This window comes from Nasonia vitripennis (genome assembly GCF_009193385.2).
Source record: "Nasonia vitripennis strain AsymCx chromosome 5 unlocalized genomic scaffold, Nvit_psr_1.1 chr5_random0004, whole genome shotgun sequence".
Classification (NCBI taxonomy): Eukaryota; Metazoa; Arthropoda; class Insecta; order Hymenoptera; family Pteromalidae; genus Nasonia; species Nasonia vitripennis.
In genome coordinates this window covers 1,418,772-1,440,466 of record NW_022279655.1, presented here as the reverse complement: position 1 = coordinate 1,440,466, position 21,695 = coordinate 1,418,772, and the positions used below count along the sequence as shown (strand labels likewise).

Below are 21,695 nucleotides of genomic sequence, written 5' to 3'. Positions count from 1 at the left end.
TATGTTATGGGCATGTATGAGCATAGCACGACTGCGTTGTCCTGTGGCGATTGGACCTCCCATGAAATACATCCTGCATGTGGAGTGAAGCAAGGAGACCCACTATCACCGATCATATTTAACTTACTGATTGATCGGATGTTTAAGGAACTACCCGAAGAAGTAGGGGTATAGGTAGATGGGATTAAGACAAATGCTTTTGCATTCGCTGATGATCTTGTCCTAGTGGCAAGTTCTCCTAGTGGACTTCAGGAGTCGATCAACAGGGCAGCGGAGTACTTACTAAAATGCGGGTTAAAAGTGAATGCGGGCAAGTGCATGAGATTGCCCATGCGTACAGTGCCGAGAGAAAAGAAGACGGTGATAGATCCAATGATGAAGTTTAGATGTTTGGGAAGGATCCTTCCGGCAGTAAGCAGGTCGAGTGAATGGAAATATCTAGAAACTCCGTTCACGCCGGAAGGTAAATAGACAGGTAATCCTCTCCAAAACTTAATGACATCTACGGAGATACTCACGAAGGCTCCTCTGAGGCCTCAGCAACGGTTGTTTGGCTTAAAGTATGTCGTCATACCAAGTTTATACCATCTTTTAGTCCTAGGGAGTGCAAACATCAGCCTACTTCGAAAAATGGATAAGAAGAAAAGAATGATTGTAAAGAAGTGGCTTGATCTCCCAAACGACACGCCTTCTGCCTATTTCCATGCTGCAGTCCAGGTTAGTGGACTTGGAATACCTTCCCTCTGATGGATGGTCCCGGTACAAAGGTTGAAGAGGCTCAAGAACTTGCCATACTACAGACCAGATCAGCCAGAATATTATCACTTGTATAAGGAAATTAAAACCATCCTCAACAGGCTAAAGGATAAGAATGTTCAACTCGTGACCAGGCTAGACGTGGATAAAAGAATAACTGAACTTCTGTACAAAGCAGTGGATGGAAGTGCCCTGAAAGGCTCAAATGCGGTTCCGTTACGACATCAGTGGGTCCGAGAAGGGACTAACTTCTTGAAGGGGAAGGATTTTATAAGTCTGTGTAAACTGAGGATCAACGCTCTACCACTCAGGTGTAGGACGGCAAGAGGCAGGCCAAAAGAACGGCTTTGCAGAGCGGGTTGCCATAACCAGGAAACGCTGAATCATGTTCTACAGCACTGCCCGAGGACACATGAGATGAGGACCAAGAGGCACGATGCCGTGGTGAATTACATTGTAAAGTCCCTTAATGAGAAGGTTTGGAAGTGGATTGCGAACCGCACATACAAGGACCATCAGGTTTGCGGAAGCCAGACATCATAGCGAAGAAAGAAGATACAGTGATTGTAGTGGGCGGAATAGCAGCGGCGGAACAAGCTGATCTGAAGAGAGTGCATAGGGAGAAGAGCAAGAAGTATGAAGACCTGAAGCCCATCATCAAGGAGAAGTACGGAGTGGAGAAGGTGGAGTTTACGTCTGCAACGTTGTCTGCAAGAGGACTTTGGAGCAGTGGTTCTGCATCGGACCTGCTAAGACTCAGTGTGATAAAGTCAAAGGATTTGAAGGTGATCTCAACGCGAGTACTCGTAGGAGGGATTGCTATCTTCCACGACTTCAACAGGAGAACATCAAGGAGCACAGGAAGGAGAAGAGGACAAGGATCGCCAAGACAAGGAGAAGGTTGAAGAAGAGCAAGAGGAAGCCAACGGCCGGATGCCTGGGTTACACGATAACCATTCGGATCAGGCATAATGTCTATTAATGATATATATTAAAAAAAAAAAAAAAAAGCCAAATGCCTCGTCATCTAATTAGTGACGCGCATGAATGGATTAGCGATTCCCACTGTCCCTATCTCCCTTCTTTAGAGCAAATGACAAAAGAAAGTCCAGAAAATATGGATTGGAGAGCAGACAAAGTAGATTTCAAAAGAAGGATGCCGATCAGAACGACGAAAAATTAAGGGCAAGCAAAAGATTCTAAACTATTTTAACTAAAGTTGATGAAACAAAGAATTTTGACACCGAAGGATTTTCTGAAAATTGCAAAGGTCCTTATTTAGTATGGGTCAGAAACAAGGATATTTGAGCAAAAAGTGTTAATATCTATAAAATAGGAAAAATTTTAACAAAATTCTACACATCAGTGCAAGAAGTAAAAGGAAATGGTCGCTTCAAAGATGTCGTCCCAAAAAACACTATTTTTCTATTACATAAAACTTTTTGAATAAAGTTTGCAAATGAAAAACCGAGTCTGTAGCGCCCTAGTGTTAAGTTTAATAAATCGTTCTACCGTAAGAAAAATTCCATCGGACTTTTTGTTTTTCTAGAAGTTTGGAAATACAAAATACCTCGTGGTGGATTTGCGAAGCTTTTGCGCCGACATCCATTTAAAAAGTATAGAAAATGAGTTTTGAGAGGCATCCCTATTGACATGTTAGTAGATGAGCTCAAGAAAGAAATCATCTTTCCTACAGAAATTTTATATGTAAGCAGAATGACCAGAAAGAATCCGGACGGCTTAAACGATGATGATAAATGGATCCCAACCACTTCAGTATTGGTCAACTTCAAAGAGGACTCTCTTCGCAAGGAAATAAGTATCTGCTTCGTTAAGACAAGAGTTGATCCATATGTTCGCAGACTCATTCAGTGTTATGATTGTTTTAAATTTGGGCAAATAGCAAAGACTTGCAGGAACACGAAACGATGTTCCATATGCGGGGAGGAGCATGAAGAAACCGAGAACTGCCCCGGCATAACGCCAAGATGCGCTGATTGTAAAAGTAGCCCGGCTGAAAATAATCATGTGAGAATCATATGATAATCATTTCAGAGTCATATGAAGTTCGTATGATACTTTCGATCGAATTCTCATATGAGAATCATATGATTGTCATATGATATATCGCGAATTCTCATAAAAATAAATAAATAATCGTACTACGTACTCTATTGCTTGCTGATATTTATTAAATGTCTTTCTTTATACTGGTAATTTATAATTCGCTTAAAGAATTTATTTTTACATAAATATTACAATGAACAAAATCCGTATTGTGGAGATTTGAATCCGGAACCTCAAGATTATGAATTAAGCGTTTTACCACTGGGCCATCGTGTTCTTTGATGTCGATCACTTTAGTAAATTGTCATTATAATTTACACGGACTTGTGTGCTTTATTTATTATTACTAAATTGCGATTAGTAAGCTTAATAAAACAAATTAATTTTAATTCTACTAAAGTGATCGACACGTCCTAGGACGACGGAAGATCGACTACGGAGAAGTGTACCAAGTATCGATCTAAACTACCATTAAATATACTTCATATCTTGTTCTATATGTATATCAAGTGGAGTGGTAGTGCCACGAAGGCGAGTTTGAGAAGCAAACGAAGCCACGGCGCCCGCGCTACTATTTACTTCTATGTTGATGTTCGAATTTTTCATTATGAAGAAATATAAATGCCTTTCTTTGTTGTCTCTAAGTTACTTTGACTTATATCATATTTTATTATGCTTAACTATGATTTTTAACAAAAATATTGATAGAAAAAGCTACTTAATATATAATATACAAGAGAACGTCGTATCGCAGCGACGTCTTCGGAAACGTCGTATCGTGGTGGCGACTCCGAGAACGTCGAATCCTAGACGCGATTTTATTTTCTCTAATTTTTTAGTGACAGCACTTCGTGGCAATTATTTGATTCAGAACTTAATTGATCCCAACAATTCTATGTTTGTTATATTATGAATAAAATAATATTGTAATATTGCTACAATATTATATTGTAACTTATATTATTTATTATACTATAATTTACTTTATTCGATTGATCATATTTCTTTTTAGATTGTAATTTTGTTTTAATCGAAATTATTATGTTACGTACTATTATTAACATGCACTGTAATATAGAATAAATCAAATTCGGCTAACCATTTACTTTTGTTGAAAGTTAATATTTTTGAGACATTACATTTTTTTTTCAATTAAACTTATTAGAAGTATCTGAAATATAGTCTAGAAATAAAATGTATGTTTTATAAACAGTTTTAATTACAAACAAAACACAGTTAATGGACTCGACATTGACAATTTTTGAATCATAATTGATTTTATGTGATCGAACTATGTAAAAAATGTAGTTCGATTAATAAAAAAAAAATTAGATTACTTAAAGTTTCTCATTAAGTTATTTTGCTTCCTCCTAGAGGAAGCATTGTAATAGCGATTTTTTAAGTTTGTCTAGAAACATCTTAAAAATGTGTTTCGATGTATTTTTAGTCAAAATATAGTGTTTTTGGAAAATGTTCGTGCGTGCGCGCGCGTGCGAGTGTGTGTGTGTGTGTGGACGTTCGTATATCACTGTATCTCAGCTTCTACTTTGTGGATTTTAACCCACAAAAGCTCATTCATTCTGTTTAAATCATTTGCATAATGGGAAAAAGTCCGTTTTTCATTTTGTAGACGCGTTTTTTATTATAGCGATTTTTATGTTTTGAGATTTCAGTTTTTTCTAATAAAGTTATCGAAAAAGTTCATAAAAGTAAATTACTGGATATGTAACAAAAAGAGAATAAAATTACCTATCTTTTTACCGCGGAGAATTCAGATTATCGGTCGTCGTTCTTTTGATATACGACAAAAAGTACAATTTTTTAAAACCGTTATAACTCGATAACTACTTCATAGAACTAAACTTCTAAAAACTAAACTTCTAAACTTCTAAAAACGTTAAAATAAGAATATACAGGACAATAATACTGCCGGTGGTTCTGTATGGGTGTGAAACGTGGGCTCTCACTAAGCAGGCGGACAACCGTTTTAGGGTATTTGAAAATAAAGTCTTGCGAAAAATATACGGGCCGAAGAAAGATGAGGAAACTGAGGAATGGAGGAGACTACACAATGATGAGTTACACAATCTGTACGCGTCACCAAATATTAACAGAATAATAAAATCGCGCAGATTGGGATGGGCAGGGCACGTAGCGAGAATGGGAGACGACCGTACGGCAGCGCGTGTCATGAAGGGCAGGACGATGGTAACGCGACCTCTAGGTAGACCTAGACGTAGATGGGAGGACAACGTAAAAGTGGATCTAGTAGAAATAGGACGGGTGGGTGTCGATCGGAGAGGTGCTTGGGTAAGGTTGACACAAGATAGGGCAGCGTGGAAGGCTTGCGTAGATGAGGCGATAAACTTTCGAGTTCCAAATGCAATGTAAAAAAAAAAATATTGGACATTCATCCAAAACCATCATTAGGATACATAACTGGATATGACATAGGATCTACATGTTTACCAATGTACTGTATATTATTAGGTGCTCTATGTTTTGAATATATACATACATCTCGATCTTCTGGTGGTTGAACATTTGCACCTACAAATACCGCAGTTACTTCATCACATATAGCTGCGTTATATCTACGTTTATTATAATTAGAATTGCGTGTTAAATACATTACAATATTTTTACTATTAAATTCAACGTTGTTGTTTTTCAAACGATTTTGTTTTTTTTTATTTTGACTTCTCGCGTCATTTTGTATGATTTAGCGCACATGTTTACTTGTCGAAAAAAATTATCTATTTCCTTGAGTAGCATTACTAGTACATTACGATACGTGTGACTTAAGGGGGCACACCACCTTTGAAATTAAAATCAAAATTTTTCATTAAAAATTTATAAATACTTATATAAATGAACCAAATTTTTATTACTATTCTTAGACATAATTACCTTTATTTTGATGGTTTTAGACCTTCTATATACCTCTATAATACCTACGTATAGTAGGGAGTCCATAATTCACTTACCGTAAGATTCCAAAGGAACGAATGGCCAAAATGAGCACAAACTCTACGATATTGTTTAAAAGTACAATAGTTATGGTATGAATGAGGGGATGTAGTTTAAATTTCATAGAAAAAAAGTTACATGATAGTTATGTTAAAATTAATCAAAAATTGATAAAAAAATCAGTAATATGCTTATAAAACTTTTTCTATGAAATTTAAAGTGAGATACCCCTATAGTTATTGCAGTCTGTCTTATCTCCCTTTTTAAAAATCGGTATAATGATAGATTCCTTCCAATTTTCGGGTATTGTTTCATTTTTTCAGATAGCACATACTAGTTTATAGATTTTGAAAGTGAGCTCGACGCCCCCATATTTGAGTAACTCAGCTGGTATAGTCATTTCCCGCGGCTTTGTTGTTTTTTAGTTTTTTAATCGCGGCCTCTACTTCTTGGTAGCTCGGTTCCTCCACGTGGAGTTCAGTAGTGTGAATTTCGTCCCCTAATTCTTCGCTATTTTCGTGCACGTTTAATAATTTATCGAAATAATTTTTCCACAGCGACAGTAATTCGTTGTCATTTGTTACGAGGTCTCCGTTTTCGTTCTTAATCAATTGCGCTCTATTCCTAAAACCCTTTCTGATAGCGTTAATCCCTTTGTACATTTCGCGGGGGTTATTTTCCTTACTGTTAGTTTCTATTCTCCTAATAAGATTCTTTTGATACTCCCGCTTCTTATTTCTGTAGATCGCGCTCGTCTGTTTCCTTACGTTAGAATACTCTTCTACGGTCCTATCGCTTCTATTTTGTAAGCTATCTAATTTAGCCTTTTTGCGCCTTTCAAACCAGAGTTCGCACTCTTCGTCAAACCATGGTTTGCTCTTTGGCTTTTTCTTTTTACCCAGTACTTTGTTCGAGGCCTCTTTTACCGTTTTTTCGATGTCCCCCCATAAGATATTCGGTTCGTCATTCCCCTCCGGCGATGTGTTTGCTTCTTCAAGTGCCTGAAACCTGTTATTAATTTCTATCTGGTACCTAATTCGCTCTGTTCCATCTCGTAGCTTCTCAATATCGAAGCTTTCTACCTTGTTTGCTCGCTTACTATTTTGATTCGCTACTAGTCTAGCTCTTAATTTGGCTACTACTAGGAAGTAGTCCAAGTCGCTATCTGCCCCTCTGTAAGCCCTTACGTCGAGAACGTTAGTATGACGTCTTTTTTCAATGAGGAAATGATCAATTTGGTTCTGTGTGGCCCCGTCCGGCGATGTCCACGTTGCCTTGTGTATGTTCTTGTGCTTAAAACACGTAGTTTTGATTATAAGATCTTTTGCCGCCGCGAAATTTATGACCCTAATACCGTTATCATTGCTGGCTTCGTGCAGGCTTTCCTTCCCTATAGTAGGCCTAAACATTTCCTCCCTAACTATTTTAGCATTGAAATCGCCTAATACTATTCTTGTGTCGTAAGACGCGAACTGGTCGATTAGCTGCTCTAAAGTTTCGTAATAGAGATCCTTAGCTTCTTCTTCTTTGTCCTCCGTAGGACAGTGTACATTAATAAATACATATCTATACCATTCACCTTCGATAATGATGTACGAGAGCCTATCATTGACGGATTTGAAACTTTTAATCGAATGTATGATGCTTTTGCTTACGAGAAATCCGGTACCTAGAGATCCCCCACTCCCGGCCCCATACAGGTACGTGAAGTTACCCGATGCTAGTACTCCGCCATCTGGCCACCGCGATTCCTGTATTGCTACCAAATCTAGATTGTACCTATCAGCTTCCTTTACGAGTTCTTTAAACGCGCCTGCTCTGTATAGACTGCGAACATTCCAAGTTCCGACCCTTAAGTCCCTTTTGGTTCGGATTTGATTTTCTTGAGCCATGATAGTATGTTAAACCCGCGCGCTTCGGATCCTGTTCCGATCGCAGGTGAGTCCACCGTTCTAGAGGTGATAACCCCCATACCTCTCTAGAACTAAGTATGAGAGCTTTCCGACTTTGACGAGGACAGTGTCAACTCGTCGTCAGACACACTACGGTTTCATTCTCGCATCCTAACGCCCCCCTGCAAGGCAGCGCGCCTTCGCTGGCATCGTTACCGCGTAAGTCCAGGTGACGAATTATTCTACACATCCCCTTTCGGGGCAGTTGTCATCGCTCCCGCATCCTCCTCGGCAGCAGGATTTTTGCCCATTTTTTGTAATGTGTGCTGAAAGAGATAGATTGAGAGATAAGAGATAATGTGAAGTGTTTTTTTGTTGTGGTGCTTGCGTAGTGTTTCTAGATGAATGCGTTCGACAGTGTGGGCTCATCACACCTACGCCTGTTCCTATCGGCTGTCCGCGGCTGCTTATTCAATTTATTCGCAGCTAACCTCTTTCTCAGGGGCTGTTTCTCTATCCGCAACCTAAGGACACGCTGTGTAATGGTGATAGGCACCCACCCGTTGAATGTCCAATATAAAAAATTAAAATAACAAACACATTATTTAATACTACAATTTTATTGTCATAAATTCAGCATTAGAAACGATTTTAAGCCTTTCTTAAATTTAGGAAAATTAACTCAACAGTACATTGTTGATGCTTGGGTAAAAGTTGAAGGTTCACGATTATTTTTTTTAAATAAACTTTGTAAATTCGAAAGATCGTGTAAGATTTTTTTCGAGATTATTATTATTACATGTAAAAGGGGCTCAATCTTAGGAAGAATTAAAAACATTGAAAAATGTTACATACGCAACATTTCATGAAGTAGCTGTAACTATAAAATTGATAACCACCGATGAAGAATGGGACAAATGCTTGGAATAAGCAATCAAGGTTAAATTTCCTAAAGCTCTGTGTAGCCTGTTTGGTTATATATGCGTATTTCATAACCCAGTAAATGTTAAAGAATTATTTTAAAAATAAGAATCATATTTTTACAGTCCATTGTTAACTAAAGAAATACGTGAAAATATCTCACTGAAACATATCAATATTACTTTAACAAGTCACGGGTATACACTGACTGATTTCCATTTACCTAAATTAAGTGAGGATGTTGAGGTAACCAATTATGAAGAATTTTATGCAACAAATGAAATTGAAAATGGTTCATTATACAATATAAGCTCTTTAACGAATAAACAACGTGAAATTTCCGATGCAGTAATAAATAGTGTAATTAATAAAGCTAATCAAGTGAAGTGTTTCTTTATTGATGGACCTGGAGGTAGTGGAAAAAGGTACTACTTACTAAAGACAATTATCACTCATTTAAATAAAGAAATAATAAGTGGTTTATCTGTAGCATGGACTGGTATAGCAGCAAATTTATTAATATGAATTATAAGTAATAATAATAAAAAAATAAAAGCGATCGTCCGTGGCTCAGTTGTTTAAGGCGCACGCCTTATAGCCTTCCGAAACACGTTCGCTCAAGGGGTCGTGGGTTCGATTTCCGGTGAAGTCACTCAGATTTTTTCTGAGTTACTTTCGACGGGAAAAGTACCCAAGACTCCGGCTGTTTCGAGGTAGGTTTTTTCCCGGAATTTTCCTTCAGTGTGATTCCGGGTTTTCCCTGTCTCACAGGCGTAAGCCTGGGTGAATGCAAAACAGTGGTAGGGACTGAAGGTAAGGCAGAGGAATTAAGGTAGCCAACCCGATAGGCAGGGAGCGCGGCCTTGCCGGTGTGGAGCTGGTCTAATACGGGCCCTTCCCCGTATATTCCCAATAGAATTGGGCACTACTACCACACAGATGTGGTGGAAGGCCCCCGGCAGCTGGGCTGAAAGGCTGCGCCAGTAATGGAAAGAAAAAAAAAATAAAATATGCACACAGGAAAATTTAAATAAGCCAAAATTTTTTAGGCCCAAAAATTTTAAAGCCCAAAAATATTAAGGTTAAAAATTTTAAGAGCCAAAAATTATATCTGCCTCATAAATGATGTCCAGGTGTCTAGGTAAGTCCTAGATGTTAAGTTACTGAAAAAAGATGTGAATGGCTTCACGGCACACAGGTACTTTAAGCACTTTCTAAGTAGATTTCTTGATTTTGATACTTTTTTATACATCAACAATCACGTGAATAGAGATATTTTTTAAATTATTTTATTGATGTAGTATTCATGACTTTTTTATGTAAACTTCACTTACAGGTAAGTTCGTTTGATCGATCAATTATACTATATGCCTTTTTTCCATGCTTGCTGCATTATTCGCTATAGATATTTCTAACTGACTTGTTGAATTTTAATTTTTATCTGGATCTATAAACTACACACTATACACCTATCTCATATTTATGGGTGAAAACAACAAGTTTAACGTCCGTATCTTCTGATGGTTAACCATCAATAATTCAACTAAAATATTATGTATAAATATATGAGTATAGGTTTCTTTCCGCAAGATACACATTTATTATGTACCCTGGTAAAAATAACTTATTAAATCCGATTCGAAAGATAATAGGGTTTAATTGGATTTCTTAATCGGAAATTATCAAATTAAAACCTATTTAATCGATTAAAATCTATTTAATCTGATTATAAGTTTTAGTCGGTCTTAATCGGATTTAAACAGTTGTGTTTTTAAATAAAATGTTATATTTATTGAAAAATACAACTGATTGAATTCGATTAAAACCGACTAAAAGTTATAATCAGATTAAATAGATTTTAATCGATTAAATTGGTTTTAATTGAATAATTTCCGATTAAGAAATCCAATTACAATCTATTACCTTTTGAATCGGATTTAATAAGTTATTTTTACCAGGGTAGATACTACTATACATAATACAAAATACAACGAGAACTGAAATATATTGATTTCTTTATTTTATTATTTTCTTTTAATTCGAGCACTGTTACCCAACAAAAAGTGCGTATGATGAAAAATACAAAGACACATCGTTATTCAGTTAATTATACTATACAATAGGTTAAATTGTATAAATAATAAGAAAAGGTTTTGTTTAATTTATCCTTTATTGTTTCTCGTCATCACAATCACATTCGGAATTCGTCTGCCCACAGTTTTCCAGATAATTCTACTTTTATCGAGGTACGTTCGATTAGTCAACACATTTCCTTTATTTTCCCATCCAAATGAATCAACATAAGTAGTAAAATACACGGTATATAATTTCATTCACAAGCGTAGTAAAGAATAATCTTGCGTAACAATCTGATGCTTCCGCTTTAGGATACAGACATACGTACGACATAAGTGATGTATATCGTAGTTATATATTTACAATAGCATTTTCATTTCTCTTCCTACAATGGTCCTCGAAAGTCGAAATTTGTCTCAGATTTTGCGATCTTAAAGCGCCTCGCTTCCATGTTTTTATATATCTCCCGATGCACTTATTTTATACAAAATGTTTATGTGTGAGTGTGTGTGTGCGTGTGCGCGTGCGTGTGCGTGTTTAGTTTGGAAGTCAGAAGGAATCATATCTATAGTCTCTCACAGTGTGAACATTTTAGGCATGCCTTGGGTTGGACTCATATTAATAATTATTCGCATTCTTGATGTCCTTATCATTTTAAGGGGGTGTCGTCCCAAAAAACACTATTTTTCTATTACATAAAACTTTTTGAATAAAGTTTGCAAATGAAAAAGCGAGTCTGTAGCGCCGTAGTGTTAAGTTTAATGAATCGTTCTAATGAAAGAAAATTTTGATCGGACTTTTTGTTTTTCTAACATCTTGGAAATACGAACAGATGGTTACGCGTACTTCATCGTACTCATGCGATTGCAGCGCCAACCTTAAAATCTAATTTTGCATAAAACTTTTTAAATAAAGCTTGCAAATGAAAAACCGAGTCTGTAGCACCATAGTGTTAAGTTTAATAAATCGTTCTACCGAAAGAAAAATTCGATCGGACTTTCTGTTTTTCTAGAAGTTTAGAAATACAAAATACCCCGTGGTGGATTTGCGAAGCTTTTGCGCCGACATTATATATTCTTGCAGATATAGACGTTATTCGAATTTGCATTTATCCGGTCTTCTATTATCCATTAAATCCTGAAAACTCAAATTGAATTTTTTGATGAATGAAATTTCTGATTTGAAAGAGGCTACTACATATGTTAGACGACATTGATACTTATATGGCTATCCAACGGAGAACAGAACAAATTTCATTGCGATCCAAGTTAAAGAGAAATGAGATAATTTTTTAAACCCAATAATCAAATTTTTTTTAATTTTCAAAAGTCGAAAAGTATTTAATTTTGTAAGAGCAAGGATAAAATTCAAAACCAACCCAAGGTAAGCCCCGACCATCCACACATGCGCAAAATCAACGACTCGCCTGTGGTATGAAGCACGTGCCTTCTTTTTGGCAATTAAATAACGACGCGTGCGCGCCGCCGTTACACTGTACATATAAACTTTATAGGATTATGTATAGTATTTTGATTTTTCACGTTACAGCGCTTGCAGATCATTATACTTAACGCGGTGATTATAATCATTTTGGCTTTGTGCTTATGCTTTTAAATTTGTTTTCCTGCGACGATTACATCCTGGCCTCTCGTATACGATATACACATCAAGCAACGTGATTACACACGTATAAAATCCCGCCGAAAATTCGAAGCATCATCTTATAACGTACTTATAATCGAGCTCCCGAAGATTACTCCTACTACCTGTGTACAAATGCGCTCATAATTCGATGTTGAAGAGCAAGAAGGAGATATACAGGAATACGAGTGAGATAGCAGCGATACAGTGAGAGAGGATAAAGAGAAGCATGTTTTTCACCACAAGGAAGACTTGCCTCTCGTCCGTTCTATCTCAGTGCGCAGTTTGTATTGTATGCAAAGACGAGTAGACGCTTTTTCACCTTATTCCTTTTTCTTCTCTAAAATGCTAAATGTCATGCTTTTTCTATATGTGTGAGAGCTCAACAAAAACCAAAAAGTTTGTATTATGTAAGTGGGAGAGGGAAAATTACAGAATAAGAGAGACATATCAGATAAGGGACTAGGCAGCTGCTGATTAAATACATGCAGACGCATAAACACGCGGAAAAAGTGGACGGAGTTATTATGAAGTCGAACTTTCGCATCTAATAGCACACTATAACTTTGCAGTCTGCCGCCATCAGCGTGTCTTAAATAAACATCAGATTTCGCGATAGGCGGGGGTATAGTTTTGATTTTGCGCGCCGTGGTGATATATAATTTGTGATGTGCAATCTGGACTAGAGTAGGGCTTGTGCGAATTAAATTCTGAGCAGGTGCACGGCCTGGTATACTCTTTTCGAAATAGGTAAATATAAACAAAAAGATCTTCATTAAGAGCGCGGTCTACTAAATACTACATATCGTAATAGAATAAGACCAAATACTGTCTGATTTTTCGAGACAGATGTTCACTCGTAAAGATATTTATTGTGAAAGTCCGCGTTCGCTCGTCAAATGGTAGCAGTATAATGAACAAATTTTTTTGCGTTTCTTTGTTTTACGCGGTTAACAAAGTATAAAATTGATCTTTTTCAAAAGTATTATAAAAATCAAATAGTTAACAAACAGCGACAAAGTACAGCTGAGACAAGTTAAGAAGATCAAGAAGCATTTTTACTCTGCTCGTCATAACACTATTACACTGCGCACCAAAATAAAATCGTTCGATTTTACGACTCACAGACAATATAACCACGAATACACACGTGATGCAATCGCCTATCTTGCATCTGTATGAAATTTGGCTGGATTTCGAGTATTGTCCATTGGTTAATACGTAATATAGCGCACACAATCATCTTCGCTCTTCTCTTGCAAGAACTCGATACCGTGTCAATAGATTCGTTGACGATCAAATCAACATGTCGTTAGGGCTGCCTTTATTATTATCAGCATCATCGTAATCATCATTATTTTGGAAAATAGAGCTGCTGTGTTCTAACTAAACGGAGCGAGTTCAATTCACGTTACGAGATTACACGTTTTTAGGCACACATCTTTACGAAGGTACGACATTTTTTCTTATTTCACCATTTTTCTCTCAATTACAAACTTTTTTCTGATAGCTCGCTTATAGGAACGATGAACTTGACGTTCGCCAAACTAACTTGAAGATATTATTAAGAATGGCGCAATAATAAAATTAGAAAATATAATATTACGGTAATTCGAACTTAAAGCTATTGGTCAGATTTTCCTCAATAAAATTAATGAAGCTTATTTACATATGTATAGAATATTTATATCATAGCGTACACGCGTAGGTGTAGACTTAATCGAGCGCGATTAAAAATTAACAAGTCGATGTACGGAGTTCAAAGTCTAGCGAGAAGTGATGCAGCCCGACCTTTATCTGGAAAAATACCACTTTCTCTTGATTCCGCATTTACAGAGCTGTTTTATACAATTTTATTGTTTGGATACAGTCTAATTTTAAATTTTTTTTTAAAAATATCTTCTAATATCATTGCTATGTTTTTTCTCCTAATGATGTCTACCTTATTGAATCTTTCAATCTATAATTAATAGTTCAGGCGCATTTTCCTCCAGTAAACTTTGAGCAGGTACGATAAAGTTTATTTATAATTATCACTGAATGAAGCATGACTTTTCGTTTGTGAACATATTGAGAAATAAAATTCATCCATATTTTTGCTTCACTACGATTCTCTGTCAACAACAAATCAATAGTAATAGATTTATATCAACTACTTATATAAAATATTAACAATCAATTTGATTAAAAATTAAACGATACTTCGCAAACCATCGTAAAGCAGAGTCGCTCAATAACTGGAATGACATTTTATCTAAAATCATTGATTCGTTTGAAAATTTTGAATTATCGTTGAAACTAAGTTCAGGGTGCAGATGAATTTACTTCACGAGATCTTCCAGTATACCATGAAATATAGTACCAGGTACATACGAATTTCTTAAATGGAGTAACTTCTTAGAGGTCTCGAGTTTCAATTCTGCATACATTGGATTAAAGCGATTTAACATACAATGAAAGTATTCGTTGAAAATATTTCTTCTGCTAAGAAAAAGTACTATACTTTTTACTTTTTTATAATGGATTTCAATGTTATATAATAAGTAAATTAAAAATAATAATTTATTGCATTGTGCAGTCAATTGAAATAGGAAAATCTGTTAATGCGTCTCGGGACCTTCAAAATTAAACAATGCTTATGCTAGAATTTCTCTCAGAGATAGTCCGATTGAATATTCGATTCGTTGCTATACAATGTGGTAACCACCGAAATTAGTATAGTACCAAAAAACGCATATATCCAAAAAAGTGGGTTTTTATTACACTATTATCTCCAATTTTCCCTTATTTGTAAAACCTGCTATTCGTTCATGAGATTTAGTTTTTCCTCCCCTCGAGTGATCAGTTAAAATACGTCAAATATACATGTATTACATTGCACCCGTGCGCGCGCGCGCGCGTGTGTGTGTGTGTGTGTGTGTGTGTCTATATATATATATATATATATCTATCTGTGGCTGACTGGCTAGATGACATACGTCCACTTTTTGCGAAAATAAATAACTGCATTTAATATCTCCAAACAATCCTTTGCATATAAAAATGTCGGAAGTTGCTAAAAGGTTACCCTAAATCTACGATACACCCAAGAAATAAGTCCATAAGTTCGGTTTTACGATTTTGTTCCCGACATAAGTCCATTTTAAACTAAGTTTTTTTATGCGATAGTAGCTTCTCTGGAACTTGGTTTTGTTGATTTAAAACAAAATATTGTCTTCTAACCCATTTCCAAACATTCAAAAGGTTATTTTAGAAAAACAAACAATAATCGATCTGAATTCAGTAAAATCCCTGGAAAAAAGCCAATAATGGACTTATGTCCTTTAGTTTTGCAGGTCTGAACTTGTAAGGTACGCGATACTGCAGCGCTATAAAACTTCATTTTAATTATTTTCATAAAGTGGCAAAGCTCGGAAGCTGATGTGACGTCGTCTTTGATATATATATATATATAATACATGGATTTAATACAGCTTCTAAATTAATCCGCCAGGATCGTGTCGGTATCGCGTACCTCTCAATTGCCTCACCATATAAGTCTGGCAATGTTTCAAATGTTCGGAGCAAATTAAGGAGTATCACACGTAAAAAGGAATAGCGAGGAATAGCAGCTGACAGCCAATCAGAAGTAAGCGTTAAACGGACTTGTTCCTTATTGAGGTGGTGGGGAGAGAACATGAAGGAATGAGTCCGTTTAACGCTTACTTCTGATTGGCTGTCAGCTGCTATTCCTCGCTATTCCTTTTTACGTGTGATACCCCTCATGCTGACGGCGCCTGTTTTGAAATTATGTTGCACCGCTCCATCCATTTATTGCGCATAATTTTTTATCTTGTAAATTTATGAAAAATGAATGGTTTATCGGTGGGTTTATTACCCCACTTTTGTGAAAAATTTACGTTCAACTGCTTAAACGAATCTGTTTTTAGTTCTATCTAGCACCACGGTGCTGCTTTGATTCTGGCTTAACACGAACAATTCTTATGCAAAATTGTACGAAGCAGCAAATGTATAATCCAGTCATATTGGCGCGTGGATATGAATACTGAATGTGTGAAAAAACCTGTACCGTATCGCGGCTTATCTCGTTTGTTCCGATCTTACGATAAGTTCTTAAAACCGCTTTTTCTCGAGAACAGGAAAAGTGGACTTATGAGATTTTGCCTGTCAGCCACAGATATGAGCCATTCTACGAGAAGTCAGACACTTTGTGGTCGAAAAATCAAGCTGTTGAAACTTTGAGGGCACACTGACCAGAACAAGTTTTTTACATGCGTTTGGACATACACACAGTATGTAAAAAACATAGGTACCACCTTCAAACCGTATGCAAACAAAAAGTTATGGGCCAATTACTAATTACCAAAAAATAGTCTTTATTGCGCTCCGGGTAATTTATTTTTTCCGGCATTAGTGGATAGGACAGCCGAGCCCGAGATCTTGAATTTGAAAAAAAAATGGTAAAAATGGCTGTCCCTATCGAAAGGTGCAAGGAATTAAAAATAGAGTAAAAATCGTCGGAAGTGGGAAAAAATGCCAAAAAAGCCAGAATTTTCATTTTTTTTCTCAGATTTTCGCATTCAAGGCGATTTTACTCTATTTTTAATTGCTTGCACCTTTTGATAGAGACGGTCGTTTTCAGCGATTTTTTTTTCAAATTCAAGATCTCGGACTTAGCTGTCTATTAATGCCGGAAAAAATAGCGTTCACTTGGCCAGGAAATAAATTACCCGGGGCGTATTACCCATGTTTTTTACATACTGTAGGTCCAAGCGCATGTAAAAAACTTGGTCTGGTCAGTGTGCCCCTAAAATTGCATAAGCTCGATTTTTCCACCGCAAAGTGCCCGACTTCTTGGAGAACGAATATATATAACGTATTGCAAAATAAACTTAGACTTTGATAGTTCACAAAGAACAACGTCAATTTCCTACCTTATATATAAAGTGCACAAGCCAATAAAACTGAACACAAGTATTTTTTATATTTACAAAAACTAAAAATGTAACATGCTCTTGGAACTCGTATTGCTTAAGAAGGATTAATGTCTTTCTATTCAAGCCAAAAATTACCATTCTTTTTTTATCATGTAGACTTGAGCATGTACGGATATCTATGTCGTCACTGTATTCCTTCTTAAACTAAGGACGGTTTAAAGCAGATCTATTTGTTCCGATTTCATTTGCTCATAAACGAATGAGATACATGAAAATAATGATCTATTTTCTTCACATTGCTTTTTGCATAAATATATGTATGTGTCTGTGTGTGATCGCGTGCACGTGTAATACATGCGTGTATATATAATTATGTTTATGATTATGCCTACACTTTATGCCATGTACTTACGTTTATCTAACACCGCAAGAGCATGTTTCAGTTTGGACAGCAAACTTCATTTTGTCGTTTTTTCTGACAGTATAAATGCTATCTTACCACGAGTATTTGAATTTTTCATTTTCTTTACATTGCACTCAATTTTCGTCGATTACAGCGCTACGCATTTGAAGACAAGCAAAACTACTATATTTTTTGCCTTACAAAAATATCTCTGCGTTTTCATAATCATATAAAATGGAAATCAAATGACAATCTAATCTCAACTACGTATGTTTTTATGTTTTCTTTTGTGTACTCGCTTACTCCCTTTGTCGTACCAGTGCTTCATCGTTCCATATTTACGAAAAATAATATGACTGTCCTGATAGTTGAACAATCGTGCTTTCGCTGCACTAAGCGAACGAGCTTATGTACTTATATAAAAAAAAATATATCGAGTAATGGCTAAGTAAAGCATTTTAAGATAATTTTCAAGATAAAAAAGTATTTTGCACAAGGAAAAAAATCATTTGCTATAAAGTGCAAATAAAAGGACATCAAAATTTAACAACGATGCAAATTGAAGAATTGTAATTTAAAGAGATTGCAGATGTATAAATAGAAAATGTACAAAGTAATAAATAACCGAATGCTATATAATAAACCTCAAATACGTATAAAAAATACCGGCATTTTGTATTTCAAAAATCCAGTAAACACGTACACTACTAATATTTCTGCACAGTACTACTAAAAACATTCATCTAAGTATTTCCGTCGTATCAAAAACACAGCACATAATTTATACAGGGCTAATTCTTTGGCTCATAGCGTGATTTGTAATCGACCCTCGAAAGATAGCATGTCAACCCGTTTCGGACTTTGACAACTACATACTGTGACTACACCCGGCGAAGGATAAAAGAGACGCAATCATTTTAAAAATGATCCCCGCATACATACTTTTAAAACCTCAAGGTTCACAGATCATCGATTATCAATCTCCTTCGTCATCATCGTCGTCGTCATCATCGTCACCGTTATCATCGTATTTTAAAAAAGACGTGTAAAGATTTAAAAAACTAGCGAGATTCCCTTCCCCAATCTACGTGATAAGAGCGCGCGCGTGCTTGCACGCGTTAGGAAAGTTGGCACGAAAACAATTAGTACAGTATAACGTACAGAGTTCCCAAGGAACGCATAGCGTGGTCGATCTAGGCAGCCGAGTCGATTTGCTGGAGCATCTGCTGAAAGCTTGTGGGGCCGACGCTCGTGGACATCTGGCTAATACTGTTGAAGAGCGCGTCGGCATGCATGTTCTCGGGCAGACGGGTGAGAAACTGCGCGGCTCGTACAAAGTCCATGCCGAGAAGCTCATCCTGGTACAGGTGGAGCACGCCTAGAGCCGCCCTGAAGAGGAATTCCTCGCCATCGCGCAGAAAGAGGTCCCAGACGCGGCAGGCCACGTCGAGCGGCATAGCCTTGGCGTAGATCGTGTAGAGCCAGTCGAGCAGGTAGAGATCTGGACTCAGACCCGCCGCCAGAAAGTGCGCGTACAGTTTGGGCAGCCGGTTTGCCAGTGCCGCCGAGTAGGCCTTGTAGTAGACACCCATCCTGTGCTGGTCAAGGCTGAACGCAGCCAGATGACAGGGCCGGTTGAGCAGGTTGGCAAAGCAGGTGAACGCGTCAGGCGCGTCCATGTTCAGCGCGAGCACCGCTCCGATGAAGCTCATGCCCTGGACGTAGCCGATGTCTGGCCGGTAGAGGGCATAAGCCGCGAGGACAGCCTGCAAGCTCTCGGAAAGGGGCCCGCCCTCCTGAAAGACGCAGAGCGTCGGGAAGGTGCGCGCGACGTCGAGTCTGATCGCAGCGAGGGCCTCGCTCTGAGGACTAGTCATGGCGCGCTCGAGACAGAGTCGGTACAGCTGACTCGTGACGTTCAGGCTGTTGGGGATGGCCAGGCGCCAGACTCGGCCTCTGATGCTCGGGGGTAGACCTCGCCACCAGAGCTCACGCACACGGCGCGTGTCTCGCAGCGCCTCGAAGCGCGGCAGCACCTGGATGGTCCAGGTCGCCGAGTCCTCGGCCAGCCGTTCCTCCTCGCGCAGCTGCATCTCTCGCTGCAGTCGGCGTTCGCGCTCCTCGCGCAATTCACGCTTCCGAGCCGCCTCAAGGATAGCCTCGTACTGGCGCCGGTGCATCTCTTCTTCGAGGGCGCTCTTGGCCGGCAAATTGGCCGGCCGACACTGCTGGATGAGCGCAAGGCTGCCGCCGATCTTGTCCGAGTTGCGGCATGGGCTACTCGAGCTTGGCGACTGCTGCTGGGGTGACTGCGGCAGCTGCTGCTGTTGCTGGTAGCCGTCACGGGGTTTCCATGAGAACACGTTCTTCATGAAGCCCGAATTGAGGGACCAGAGTTTGGTGCTACTGAGGCTGCTGCCGCTGCTGTTACTCGATTTGCCGGGCGAGATTTGCAGCTCGTCGCTGCCCGCGAAGCTGTTGGACGGTGAGCACTCGCTCAACGAGGAGACAGTGCTGCTGCAGGATCGACCCAGGCTGCCTCTGGGACTGTTGCTTCCACTGTGCTGGGCCTCCTCTCTACACAGTTCCATCTCAGTGCGGCTTGCTCCCGGCAATGGCTGGCCCTCGGCCGAGCTGTTTTTTGTCTGCGTCTCGTCAAGCGAGTAAATCTGTTTACTGGATGGGCTGTAGGCCAATGACATGCTCTCCAGGGCCTCGTTAAGACTGGCACCTGCCACTCCGACTGATACCACATTTCCAGCATCGTACCACTTGTTCTCTCGGATGTGCACACACAGAGCCTTGGTCTTAGTTTTAGTTGACACCGGTGCAATGTCGCAGGCCAAGGCTTCTTCGTTTTCTATGCTGTTGCAACATATCGAATCGCCGTTTAGAGAAACCAGCTGCTGCTTACCTATTTTTGGACCTCCATTTATATAGTTGCTACTCTTGAGCAATGGACGAGTGAAGCGTGGGCAGCTCTCCTCTCCATTCTTGACAGCAACACTACTGGAACTACCACCTCCACTGTGCGGTGTCTGCGATGGAGGAGTCTTCATGCTGACTGCTCAAAGCGCTCACCTAGCGTCGATTACTCCATACCTCTTGGAGACTCTGCTAATGCTCCGGCCTGTGTATCGATCATTCTTCATGCTTGATGATCTCTCTGTGAAAAAAGAAAGTACAGCTGTTTATTGAGCATGCTCTTATATGCTGTCATTCATGCATGTGATACGTGAATGGCAGCTGTCAGTAGCTGACTGTAACGCCGAAGTCTTACGTACTCTTTAACAATCTCTTACCGCAATGCTTATTTTCGCAAGGAACTGTTGCTTTGATACGTGTCAGGAACAGTCGCAGTCGGCCGTCCGCTGCAGCTTTCGACGACGATGTGTACCGTCGTGCGCCAATGTCGGCGCTTGTCGCGAATGGTCGCGAGTAAGTCTTCGTACTGCACGTGAAATTCAGCAAGTAGCGGCCATTGTTTTGCGCGAGCCTCGCCGTCATCAATCCTGACATTTAGTGCCGTGGCTCTTGGAGTCGGACCGGTTGGTCGTGCAGACAGTTCTGCCGGAATCTACCTCGGACGGCCCGAGTTCGGGCACTTTCGCCTGCAACTGCATCTGCATTCTGCATGAGAGCTGTCCATGGGCGAAGGCCGAAGCCATTCCTCAAATCCTTGGGGACATTTTTGCGAAGCTGATGGTTTGCCACAAATTCCCTAGTTAACCTGAACAGACAAAATTATTAGATTGGTAGAGGCGTCCCTTCGTACTCCCATAGACATAAGAGAGATCTCTCTTATGTCTATGCGTACTCCTAACACGATTGTCATTTATTGACACTCTCCCCAGATAACAACGTGTCGGCACAGAGACGTCCCCGTGACGGCACGAGATGGCGGCATCCACGACAGCACGTGACGTCCAGCTGCCGCAGCACAGAGACGGCACGTGACGGCACGGCGAGACAGCACGACGTGCCGTCTCTGTGCCGTCTCTGTGCCAGCAGAAAACGCTACCGGCGGGGAGC

The 21,695-nt window shown here is 38.9% G+C and overlaps 1 protein-coding gene across 2 annotated transcripts; it reads right to left on the bottom strand.

Annotated features, from left to right (window-relative positions):
• Positions 1-10,757: 10,757 nt before the first annotated feature.
• Positions 10,758-21,552, bottom strand: LOC103315320 (TBC1 domain family member 14). Of its 2 annotated transcripts, none has more exons than XM_003426048.5 (2): positions 20,966-21,552; positions 10,758-20,829 (listed from the first exon to the last, which is right to left on the bottom strand). In XM_003426048.5, the coding sequence occupies exon 2, from the start codon at positions 20,720-20,722 to the stop codon at positions 18,857-18,859; it is 1,866 nt and encodes a 621-aa protein (XP_003426096.3). In that variant the 5' UTR covers positions 20,723-20,829; positions 20,966-21,552; the 3' UTR covers positions 10,758-18,856. The 2 variants fall into 2 exon arrangements, with proteins under 2 accessions (XP_003426096.3, XP_031788896.1); XM_031933036.2 differs by having other exon boundaries at positions 20,948-21,476.
• Positions 21,553-21,695: the final 143 nt, after the last annotated feature.

Bases quoted from the DNA above. Each gene is read 5' to 3' on its own strand.
- LOC103315320 (XM_003426048.5), bottom strand. From the start codon at position 20,722: ATGAAGACTCCTCCATCGCAGACACCGCACAGTGGAGGTGGTAGTTCC.